Below are 12,593 nucleotides of genomic sequence, written 5' to 3' on the forward strand. Positions count from 1 at the left end.
TTTGTTTTTTTTTTCAGTAAGGTATATGCCTACTTGGTCACTGTTCAGTTCCTCACAGTTGGCTGCTTATATATCAAAATGTCTGCAGAAGAAGCCGAAACCACTAGGGAGCAGAATTAACTTTCAGTTTTACATCTTTACTGCAAACACCAGATGCTCAGAAGTGATAAAAGGCAGCCACCCTTATGAAAGGGATGCTGAGAACAGCTTCATCTAATTTTTTCTCTCTTTGGAAATCGATTCTCTGGCTCTGCTACGGAGTTGTTTGTTTTTCTTGGCAGCAGCAGACTTGTTTGGTACTGAGAAAATTGGATTGAAAAACTGAGCATTATTTTCTCCCACTTTATTCAAGCTCCGAACGTCGAAGCTGAAAAGGACCTCGTGATAACCACCTGGAAGTGAATGGCAGTGTAGCCTATCTAGCCTCAGGGTAAAAACTGTCTTGACCCATCACAGCTTGCCTGTGAAAGTGGCTGGTGGCCATATCACCTGTGTTTCATTTTTGACATTTACTACCTTACACAAGTTTCATTTTCAGCGTAAGTAGCCTCTTTGTCATTCAAAGACAGTAAACTTCAGCTTGGCTTCAGTGACCCTTAATTAAAGAGCTGGAAGAAAAGATGCAGCGGTTGCTTCATAAGTCACAGCTTGAAGCCATTCTTCCTTCAGGAGAAAAAATAAGCTCAGCTAAAGAGGTGCAGCAAATTTATTTTCAGTGCGATTTTTACAGTTTCAATGCAGTTTTTTTTACTTCGAATGGTTTGTGTGTACTGTGCTTTACCATCAGCCACTGTTTCTCCAAGTCTTCAGTGGAAAGGGAACTTTGCCTTTCCTCCTTTCCTTTCATTAAATTACTTCCTCTATTTTGCCTGAGATTGTCAGGGAAAATGGGAAAAGTCGGGGAAATTGAGAAGAGTAGCTCGCTAGACACTGGTTCAGTGTTTCCATCTCTTGTTCCAAGTCTGCAGCCCAGCAGCAAGGCTTCCACATTAGTGGGTTTGTCATTCGATATTTCCAGTCCACTGGCCCCTTTTAGTCTCCACTTCTCTTTTTTTTTGTTTTTTGTTTTTATATGTGGTCACACTGACTTTGGTCGTGTCAGTTCAAGTCGGTCTTGGCATCTTTTGCCTAGCTGAGATTGCAGGATTTAGAATCCTATGTTTTCCCTTTCCTGCTTTTATTTCAGGTTGTGCTGAGCAGGCCTGAGGATGTTGTGGTTGCAAAGTCGGAGGCCCCACCTCCCCTTGTTGTAGCAACACTGAGTGTGCGAACTGTCCACAATCCTATTGCGAGTCAAAACGAGGTTGGTTCTTTGCACATCTCTTACTTCTTTTTCTCAGAAGTTGAAAATTTTTAAGCACGACAGCTGAAATGTTGAGTTTTTGAGCTGATCGAATTAACTACTATGATGGACAAGTTGGGCGTTCATTTGTGTACATCCTCAGGAGAGCTATAGAATAGTACAAGCCATGCAGCTGCTTTGCATATTTCTGTGTGTAGCTGTGGGAAAACCTTGACTACTCTCTATGGATCCTCTACATTTTATACTGTTGTGCTTGGGAATTGGTAACGGTCATGGGGTGTTCAGTCATAACTAAATTACCAACTTGTCTGCCTGCGAGGATCAGTTAGTCCATATCACTAATACTGATTGTAGACATTAAGCACTTGGCAATTGAGGCTATGCTCTTCTTTTCATACTGCGTTGCATGCACATACTCGAGTCGTTGTCAGCTTCACAGCTCTGTAGAGAAAATAAACACTCAGATCCAAATGCCATGTCATATGTTGCATGTGAGGTGTAGCATTCATCCAGCATAAAAAGTAAAAAGCAAGATGACAATGATAAAAGGTAGAAGTGGCATCTGTACTATAGCTCAGATTTCAGTGTGTTCTAGAAACCGAGCATTTTCTTATTTCAGATTGTTGCTGTGTCTGTCTTGGCTCACCATGCTTTTCCCATCGATAGGCGGGCACCTCAGCCTCCTTATCAGACCCATTTTTGTGGTAAGCTTTGAGCTTAAAATTTTAATGCTACCTTCATTTTCTAATGAAAGCAAACCTATAGTTGTGCAGCTGTGCTATTGCACACTGAGCTTGTCTTGGGTGTAGTGGTACCAAAGATTGATAGTAGCAGCATGTGTTTTTCTTTTGTTTGTTTTCTGACAAACATTGTTCTTACGCTACTACATGGGATATGCGCAAGTCCTTGAAATAATCTTGAGGTATTGTTTGACCAGCATATCACTGCTTAAGATTTTGCTCCTGCTACTGTATTGTTGAACTCACTACTTCTAAATTAACATTTTAGTATTTTGCGTGTAAGAGTTCCTCCAATAACTTTGTCGCCAAGTAGTAACACTGCCTCAGAGGCAACACAATCTCATTTATTCTTTGCAGAGTGCTGTTGCTTGGATACTTGTCACTGGCACTGTTGCAAACCTTAATTTGTCATACAGAGCTGTAGTAGATGAAACTTGCATCAGGCAGGCACAAGCACAGAACTGAAGATGATGAAAGCTCTTGAATGACTGAATGTATGGAAATTGGCATGTCTGTAATTTATGAGTTTGTGGAAAGACAAGTATAAACATAAAAGGAACAACAGAAGGGCCAACTTTCAACTGAATTTTACCCACCCCTCTTAAAATATTATAAAACACTTCTTGTGCGAGTGAATAAAGTTAATCAAAAAGCTACTGCTTGTGTTTTGTATGTTTTGAGTTCTTGTCCTTTCATGCTGCCATAAATTATGAACTTTGACCAGCTTGCCCAGCTAACTCTCTTGGTATGTCTTCTTTTATCCAATGGGTCGAGTCCTCCCAGTGCACTCTTTGTGCATGTTGTATTTTGCAGGCCAATCACATCTGGGGACAAGCATTCATTATATGCACATTGCAGAATTTAAGCCAAAATGGCATTAATAAGGCCTAAGTGGTTATGCAAAGTGAACTTTTTCTTCCACCGTACTGGTATGAAACATTTCAAGTGGTATCATTACCTTCAATATATTTGTATACCAGGTGCCTCAAATCAATGTAACCAAACTTTTAAAAACACGGAGTTGTCCTAGCCCAGTGATACCAACTTAGATCTGTTGAGAACCACCTCGCCTAGTCTGCAGTATTTTTTTTTTTGTTCACTAAAGTTTATTAATTATTAAAGATCAATTAGTTAACTTTTTCATTATTGGCATCCGATAAAAGGTCAGTACAGAAGTTGTAGATCATCTTGGAAAACAGTTGAATGTTTGCACCAAGCTACTTTTTATGTAAAGTAGTTTTTTACCAGCATTAAACTGTAACTAACACAATAAAAGAAAAGCATCCACATGGCAACAGTGCCTCTTCAACATACCAAGATTTGTCTCCGAGAACAAAATCCACATTTTACTGGAGTGCTCTCCCCGACAGGGCCTTGCGTGCGCACTGGGGCAGATATGCGAGCCATCAGTTGTTTGGTCACGTGATAGCTTTCTTTGAAGGTCAATAGACAAAGCTATGTTAATCGCACCTTGATGGAAACAGCTCTGCTGGCTGTTTTTTGGGGCAATCTACAACTTCTCTGTTGATGCTTTGTTCCTCTAGCCAGTATTTAAAAAATTTGCTAACTAGTCTTTACTAATTAACTTTGCAGAATGGAAAAAATACTGCAAGCTAGGCAATGGGACTTTGAAAAATCCTCAGTTGGTTTCATGGGCTAGGACACTCCATCTTTTTTAAAAGCATGGTTACATTTAGTTGGGACACCTCATACATATATTCTCACCTTGAATGAGCTTTGCCCACCCGACTGTTGTTCAGTACGCCAGTTTCTAACTTGGCACGTTTCTCCATATTTGTTTGCTCTCTTGTTGTATGGAGGACTGAGCTAAGCCCACAGCTCTGCTTCCATTACAGCACTCACCAAGCCATCTGGCACACTGTTCCCATGCCGGTTTACGAATGATGTGGCTCATTTCAAGAGCACCTCATTGGAAGTGATGGACTCTGAGCGCTCTCTGCTGACCTTTTTCATTGCAAAGCTTCAGAGGTTGGACCCCGACATCCTTATTGTATGTACCAGGATCTCACAGCTCTTACATCTGAAGTTGGTTTTGCTTCCGAGCCTTGCTATCAGAATTATCAGACCTTACTTCATAGTTTGCGTATATGCAGCATTGTCAGTTATTATTGTAACAGGAATAAAAGCCAAGAGGATCTAACCAATTAATATGACAACGCTTGCACTGTTCAGTTTCTGTCCTCGCTGGCAATTTCAAGTCTAGCATTCTAGCATTCAAGGCAGCTTTCTTGTCAAATCATAAAGAAGACTGAAAAACTGGCATGAAGTCATAATTTAACCGAGTCAGTAACAAGGTAGTAATAACTGTTTTTATGAATTTGAGAGCGCATGTGCTTATTGTGTTTCACAACAGAGTAAGGCTAATCATCTTGCACTTGGTGTTGAATGTGTGGCATCGAGATCCTTTGCTGAGTTGTGAATTTAGGTTGCTGCTTGCATTGAAACTAGAATTTTTGCTAGCCCGCCTTTGTGTGAGCGCTTTTGTTGTTTTAAGGGGGCTTCTTTTTTTATTATTATTCTCTTTCCCATTATTGTAGGGTCACGACATCCAAAGCTTTGACCTGGATGTACTGCTTCACCGCATGGTGACGCACAAAATTCCCAATTGGTCCCGGCTGGGCCGGCTAAAACGTGGAAATGCAGGGGCTCTGGTGAGTTCTGGAGATGGTTTTAGTTTGCCTTTTTTTTTTTTTTCACAGAAAACTGCTTCGATGGTATAACAGCTTCAACCTTGACATTGGTGGTACAACTTAGCTCATAGTACCTCCACACTGCTAAAACAGTTAAGTGGAAAGATGCTCTGAGAGCTGAGCATCAAGGACGATGAGGAGCATTTTATTTGCAGACAAGTGGTGTTACCTTAAAGCGTGTTGATCACAGCAAGCCATTATTCACTGGCTAGTGAATGATTAACATTTTTGCACAAGACCCATCTTGCATTGCATCCTTGAGCTTTAATGGTGCGTGGTTGGGGTAACTCCTACTTGCTTAGTTCATATTGGAAAAAAAGCATTACACTGCATACTGGTCGAGCATGTAGCGAAGGGCACACCATAATGCAATGCTGCAGTGCATGGCTCTGTTGCCTTTGGACCTGCTGCTCTGTCATTACCTAAGAGGTAGGCTTTGCACCTGTAGCAGGAACTATGCGATGAAACAGGAGGGCAAGCATGTTTGTCAATTTTGTTCAGGGCAAAACGGCAGACAAGCAGATCACGCCTGGTCGACTAGTGTGTGACGCAAAGGTGTCTGCAAGAGAGTTGGTGCAGTGCAAGAGTTACGATTTGACCGAGCTGGTCAAGACATTGCTGCAGAAAGAGCGCATACCCATCACACCAGAACAGGTCCTGGATATGTACAGGTGGGTGTGCTATTAGTGACACAGAGAGGTGAGAGTGTGTCCTCCTTTTTCTTGGGAAACACTTTTGTAAATGCAGCAGTCTTCATGCAGCCTCTTAAAAACCTCGAATATGCAGGACTTCTGTAAATGTGCTACAAGGACCTTTAAACCATCTCAAAAGCAGAAGCACTACTTGTGTTCCTTGAAAGTTGGAAGTAAATTACATGTTTCTGTGAATCATGATACTAGGAAAAGCCACACACAGGAATTTTGTGCAGGAGCTTAGGTCATGGCTGCATGTTGACAACTAGGTAATGCAGCATAAATAAAATGCACACTGAAGGGGATGCATACTGCAGTGGCAGTAGCATTCTTTTAGCCTGTGTGTGACTGTCTGGTCACCGGAGAAGGCATGAAGTGAACGTTTTTGAACTAGCTTAATTTGAACATCAGCATTAGTAAGTCTATGTACATTGAGAAGATTTGAGGCATGCTGCACTGGTGCACAAGTGGGCAAACAGGGAATGGCACATAATGAAACAGGAAATGATGTATGCCACATTCTCGTACACACCGTTACCTGTCTCATTTCTGTGTCGTTCACTCTTGGTTTCTTTCTGCATTGATACAGTATGCCCCATGCTGAACTTCTGGTTCATTGAAACTAATGCTTTGGTCCTGTAGAGGTCAAAATGGTTTCTTATAATTCGAACTCTGCATAATTCCAAGTTTTTCCCTTCTTTGAGTTCAAGTCAAGAGTTTCTTGTAATTTTTTTAAGTGGGCTTGTTCAACACTCAGGAGGCAGTTGTAATAGGTAAATTTAGTGAGGGGCTAGCACTGTATCCTTCTATTTTTGCTTCAAACCATCCTGTGCCCTTCTAATAACGTCTTGTTGCATTGCAGCCTTTACTACACCAGGTTCCATCAAATTTCTTGCTTTGTTCATTTGCCTCAAATGTCAGCACGCGTAAGACAGATTCATATGAGGCTGAAATTTTGAATGTTAGGCGGAAGGTGCAACTTCTAGCCTGCTCGACTTAAACGCAGCCATTGCCATCATTTTTTCACGTAGCCATTGCAGTCATTTTTTTCACCCCGTGGAATAGTGGAAAGCCTGCGTGTTTGCTCCGTGGGAGCACTGTCACTTGTTACTGTGCATGGGCTTATCTGAATCACAAAATACAGTTCAATTAAGAAAGGTGTTTTAATGCCATCGAATGGCCAAGTTTTGCTATCTCATTGGGTGAACTACAGCGAACTGAGCCACTGACAGTTGTGATGCAAAATTCAAAAAGAGATCTCTGCTTCTTGAGCTGCTTCTCAAGAGAAGCTGAGATAATGAATGATTTGATGCTTTTAGTCAAAGCATCGTGCTGAACCGCAGGAAGAAAAGAAGCAGATACGCAGTACAGCTGCTATTGAACAAGAAATTCTCACCAAAAAGGAGCTCATAGTCCTGTCAATGACCTCTAAATCTTTATTTAATCTTTGTTAAGCTTTGCCTTCTGATCCTTTTGAAATCCTTGGACATTCCTCTAGTAATACATTAAATGTTTTTTATGAGCTTTGAAATACCATTAATAACTAAAATCTAGGGCTGTGTGAACAGCGATTTTTTTCGGTTTGAAAAGCAACTTTCTTCGAACAATTTCAAACCGAATATTTCGAAAATTTCTGGCATACAAAAAGGTAGAACGGACAATAATCATTTTCAGGATCATGTGTTTTTCCAACACACAAGGCCATTACATGAAAAGGATATGAAGCTTTGTCAAACGTACTAAATCTGTGTCGACATGCAAAAATTGCCATCGGAAATAGGAGGAGTTGACCTACACACGGTGCTTACGTATTTGTGGGGTGTAATACCTGCCTACCTATCTGTGGGACCTCTGACTGCTGCTCTTAAATGCAATGCGGAAGTATGTTGAATTAACACTCTTGTCTGGGCGAGTTGGTTCATTTCTAACAAATAATGCACTTGCACAAAGAACACAGGACACAACAAAGTAACACATACGACAAGAACAGAGCGCAATTCTACCTGCAATCGACCGCCATATCCTTCGAAGATAAATATTATGTGCAGAAAGATGGCATTTGCATAGGCTCTGCAGTCGCACCGGTGCTCTGTGACATATACCTATCTGCCGTGGACAACCGTATCCAGAAAAACCTGACAGGGACGGCCATACTCAAAATTATGAGGTATGTATGTGGACGATTACCTGGTCATACTGAACGCTCCGTCAGAAGGCAGTATTGAAGGTTTGGTGCCAGAGATTGTTAAGCTGTTCACCACTGAGTCTAGAGGCTTGAAGTTCACCTGGGAATTCCCTCAAGGCAACTGTATCCAGTTTTTAGATCTGCAGATCAACTTTGGTCAACCTGATTGCAATCTGTGTTACAAGTACAACCCACGTACGAGAAAAAGTCTGCTTCCTTATGAAAGCGCCCATTCTAAATTGATAAAACGTGGGATTGTAGGAACACTTCTTCAAGCAGCGCTCAACAAAAGCTGCCCACACTTTATGGAAGACAGTTTTGGAAACCAAATTGCCCGTCTCGAGAAAGCAGGGTACCTCACTGACGTCATCAGCAGTGTCACAGTCAGTCTTCTACAGAAGGTAAAAGAAGGCAACAAGAAGACTTCGAGCCCCCCAATCCCAAGACAGAGCATGAAGGTCATACCATATATCCATAGAATTTCCCACAACTTGAAGAAGATAGGCCATAGATATGACGTAAAGGTTCTTTCTAGCTTTCTAGTATTTGTACTGTCCTGTCTAAGAAGCGAGAGTCATGTGAAAAGAAGCACGATTATCATTACGTCCAGTGCGCCACCAGCGTCGTGTATCGAATTCCGTTAACCTGTGGTTGCGTATATATCAAACGGGAGAGTGCGTCAACGAGAGACTGCGGGAACACGAGAGGACAATAAAAAACAGTGAAAGCCGCCGCCTACCAGAGCATACTGTGGATCATGGATGCAAGCCCATCTTTACCAATACCACGATTCTGGCCCATGCTAAGACCAAACTTCGGAGAGAAATAATTGAGGCTTTTCATATTGCTAACACCGGTGACGAATGCGTTAGTACTGCTTCAGTTGTTCTGCTCGACAGAGATAACATTCTTAGATGGACATGTGTAAATTCGATCTCCTCTAGGTTGTTTTACGTCGGTGAAACTCTGTGCTGTTATCTCTGTGGCTTAATGTGTTTAGCGTTTCACACTCGCTTTATTGACACTGCTTTTGCAACGAGGATACCTAGTTACCCGTTGACAGGTATCACTTTTATGTTTGACTGCTTTTGTTATGGCTTTTTTGACACTGCTTTGCTAAGATATGTCATATTCCCCGCGTTCATTGTTCACCTCATGATTCTTCAGTTTCTCTTTCTTGGTTTTATGTTTTGATTGTTATGTTTGGAGTATCATATCAGTTTGACAGAATGATATCTGGTTGTACCCTTTGCGGTGGCTTGCTGGTATGAACTGGGCACGTGGTTTATCTTTCTTTTGGTTTTGTAATCTTTCTGTTGGTTAACACTGGTATATATTCAAGTTGCCTGCTCTTAATAAACTAGTTGGAATGCGCTCTGTTCTTGTCGTATGTGTTACTTTGTTGTGTCCTGTGTTCTTTGCGCAAGTGCATTATTTGTTTAAATGCGATTGCATCGTTGCATAGCTCTTGCTTTTAAACAGTCACTCCATGACAGCTGCTAGGCATATGCACCACGCACCTAGCACCACCTTGCAGCAGCCACTCGGAAAGCGGCACCCATCTTTATGTGTCTCATACAAGCTCCCTTGGTGCTTGTGCCATAACGCTTGATTAGCGAATTTCACACGCAGAAGAGAGGCTGTGGTAGCTGTAGTAAGCTCAGACTCATTCCACGGGAGCACGGGTGCAAGCATCAGAAGGTGCAAATCTGGGCACAGCGCTTATGCCTGCTCACGTCTGCTGCCACGTGACTGCACATACCGGCTCCGGTATATGTTCGGGTGCGCAGGCATGTGACACGCATGCCTAGGAAGTGTCCATAGAGCCTGGGCTTTGGCTGTGCGCGCGCTGCAGTTCCATGCTGGAGAAGGTATGCTGAATCGAAACAACACGAAGCAAGCATTTCAAAAACATTATTCGCTCAAGACGAATGTAGTTAAACCTCGTTATAATGCAGCGGTTTATAACAAAATAATGGATATAACGAAGGAAAGATGATTCTCCTTGGAAACTCGTTCAACTCAGGCTATAACGAAGTAATCGTCGGGCCCCTTCATCTGTACCCCGAAATTTCAGTTACTAAGCATTCAGAGCGAATCCAATATCAAGTACCAAATATCAATCGATATCAATACTATCAAGACCGAATATTCACACACTTCTACTAAAATCCTTTGTATGTCTTGGCATTACTTTGCTTGAACTCTGTGCTTTAGTAATTCAATGGCTAAAATGTCATTCTGCACTTGTTAGGCTTATTACTGGTAGCTTAAAGCTACAATATGACATTTAGTCTTACTGATTGTCCTTTCAAATGCTTTCCTTCTGATTGGTTTAAGCTATTACTGTTATATCATTGTAAGGAGTGAACTTAAACATCTAGCATGTACAGTTTCCTGCAGATGTTTTTGGAGCATGCAAGCCACAATAAAAGCTGGATTTCAGTCCCTGGAGGCACAGCCAAGCATTGAGGCTTGTCATGCGTAGGTTATGAAGGGAAGTGCAGTGCACACCCTTCATTTCTTAAGCGCATACTTAAACTGCCAAGCAGTTAAGTCATTTTATAGTTTCAGTGTTCCGAAAACTTTTATGGGCACCCGTACATGGACGTTGTACCCATGCCACACGTGCACAAGAAATGGCAGTAAATGGTTAAGGCCTCGGGTTTGTAAATGCCATTATTTTCGGAGTTAGTGCTACACGTCTACATTTAATCTCATTATACAAAAGTCATGATGATGATAATGCTTTCAAGGCAGTGAAAAATTTCACCTAAATATAAACGGTGCTAATGAGCACAGTATCTTGGGAATGCTATTAAAATGCAATATAAAAATTATTTCACAGAAAATACCGCTGCTCTTGCTTGACAGTTCGAAAAAGTAGCCGTTGTGTCAGCACACAAGCCGAGAGTATCTGTCAGAAGTGCACGTTAAAATGACACCCTTCGCATCAAAAATGCAGTATAGATGCCTCATCTGATTGAACTGTTATGAATTAACCATTTACTACTGGTCAGGAAGTTGTTACTAAGTTGCGTGCTTTTCTCTGTGTGGAATGGGGACGCGAGTATGCGTTGCCCGGGCGAATGAGTTGTGACAAACTAGTAGGTCGCGTATGGCAGTAATGCTAATGCCATTTAATTTATGCATATGGCACCGCACGAATACCATTAAAACTTCAGGCAGTAAGCACTTAATGGCATTAAATTTGCCCGTGTGGCTCAGGTATTAGACATGTTTTTTTTTTATTCTATTTCTTACGCTTTGTGGTGATGTTGCTATTATCATTTGTTGTTTGGTGGGTTAGCGCATGTTCGACCTGCCTGTCATGCTTATGCATAGCCTGCACAAGTGCAGTCCTGTTTCAAACTTTCGTTGTCGTTTTTTTCTGTCTGCAGAGATTCTCGCCAGCTCTTACAGCTGGTGGAGCTAACCATGATGGATGCTGAATACTGCCTACGTGTCGTTAGCGAGCTGAATGCACTTCCGTTGGCACTGCAAATAACAAATATTGCTGGTAATCTAATGGTAAGCAGAAAGCTTGTTCTTTATTTTAATAAGGCAAGTCTCTGAGGGCAAAGAACGGAGGGAGAGAATAAGTTGTCATTGTGGCAGGCTGCAGTAATATTTCAACCACTTGGATTGATTTATGTGGATTGCCATCGCACATCGCATGGGCATATTTGCTCCTTCAAAATGCAGCTACCATGGCTGAGACACCTTGATTAAAAATGCATGGCTACCCTCAGGTTTTATTCTTTCTTGATTTATGAACATGATTCAAGGTAGCTTCAGCTAGAGAGCAAGTGGAAAATTTGACTATGAAGCTGCCCACATTTCCTTATCTCCCTGCCATGCCTGCCACCTCCCCTGTCCTCTTCCTTTCTCTTTCTTTTTATTGTAACTTGCTGTTTGCTATCTGTTTGGTGGTCCTCAGGACACTCAGCCAAAGAGCATATAGTAGCAGTACCACAGTGGTGGGTGTGCACAGTCAGCACCTCAGCAGGGATGAAAATTTGTTTAGCTTTTTAATTTTTTCGACTAAGCATACATTGCTCATCTGAGTACAGGCGACAAGTTGGCTTTTATAGTTAAGAAGGAAATCAATTTTGGCGTTGACTCTACGAACCTTGTGGTGTGTGTTTTGTGACCGGCTTGCAAAAACATGGTGTATCTTCAGTATGCAAACTGCAGCTTGAGTTGCTTTTGGCAATGCGTAAGCCCTGCCTTCTGCATTTAGTGGTTTTACTTTTGTGTGCAGCTTGAGTGTCTTTAGCAGAAACAAAAGACAGAATAAGTTTCCCCACCTCTGTCTTACTTATTCTTGCCCACAGTCCAAAACACTGCTGGGAGGCAGATCACAGAGGAACGAATACCTCCTGCTGCATGCATTCAGTGATCGCAACTACATCTGCCCTGATAAAGTTTTCAAGAAACATGGTCCTAAGGTACGTAACTTGAAACATAACATCCCCTGCTTCTCGATCTTTCTAGCAAATTTTGTTTATACCTTTAAATTTTACCTGTAGCCTGAGCTGTCAGCTTTGCATGATAGCAGGTAAAATGGAGTCTTGCTAATGTGTGCTGTTGTGATAATTTTGGAAAACAAGTTTTAAAGGTAACTGTAGTAGTTGAAGCTCTTTGATGCCAGTTCAGCAGAAACATAAGAAATTTTACAGGGACGCATAAATAGTAATTACGTTATGTGTTGGCAATGTGGTGACATTTGAAGCTTTTGATACCTTTGTCAGATGTGACTGGTGGGGCTTGTGAGACCCAAGTTTCTCCTCCTATACACCACCTGCCACCTGGGAATTATGTGACACTGCTCTTCTTTCCCGATGAGGCTTCTAACGCTGTCGCATTAAAACTTAAACTTTAAGCAGTAGTGGGAGTTACCCAAAAGAGTTTAATTTTCACCTACTTGCATGTTTGTTCAGCCATCAGGCACCAAAGCAT

General features: G+C 41.8%; 1 protein-coding gene across 1 annotated transcript in view; it reads left to right on the forward strand.

The window, feature by feature from the left end:
* The window catches only part of PolA1 (DNA polymerase alpha catalytic subunit), a 76,035-nt gene that overhangs the window by 17,623 nt on the left and 45,819 nt on the right, over positions 1-12,593 (forward strand). The window contains exons 15-21 of the mRNA XM_077658947.1: positions 1,187-1,303; positions 1,923-2,007; positions 3,900-4,054; positions 4,602-4,715; positions 5,256-5,425; positions 11,033-11,162; positions 11,969-12,082. Of these exons, the coding sequence (XP_077515073.1) occupies positions 1,187-1,303; positions 1,923-2,007; positions 3,900-4,054; positions 4,602-4,715; positions 5,256-5,425; positions 11,033-11,162; positions 11,969-12,082 (885 nt within the window). The remainder of the gene's footprint in view (positions 1-1,186; positions 1,304-1,922; positions 2,008-3,899; positions 4,055-4,601; positions 4,716-5,255; positions 5,426-11,032; positions 11,163-11,968; positions 12,083-12,593) is intronic.

This window comes from Amblyomma americanum, chromosome 3 (genome assembly GCF_052857255.1).
Source record: "Amblyomma americanum isolate KBUSLIRL-KWMA chromosome 3, ASM5285725v1, whole genome shotgun sequence".
Taxonomy (NCBI): Eukaryota; Metazoa; Arthropoda; class Arachnida; order Ixodida; family Ixodidae; genus Amblyomma; species Amblyomma americanum.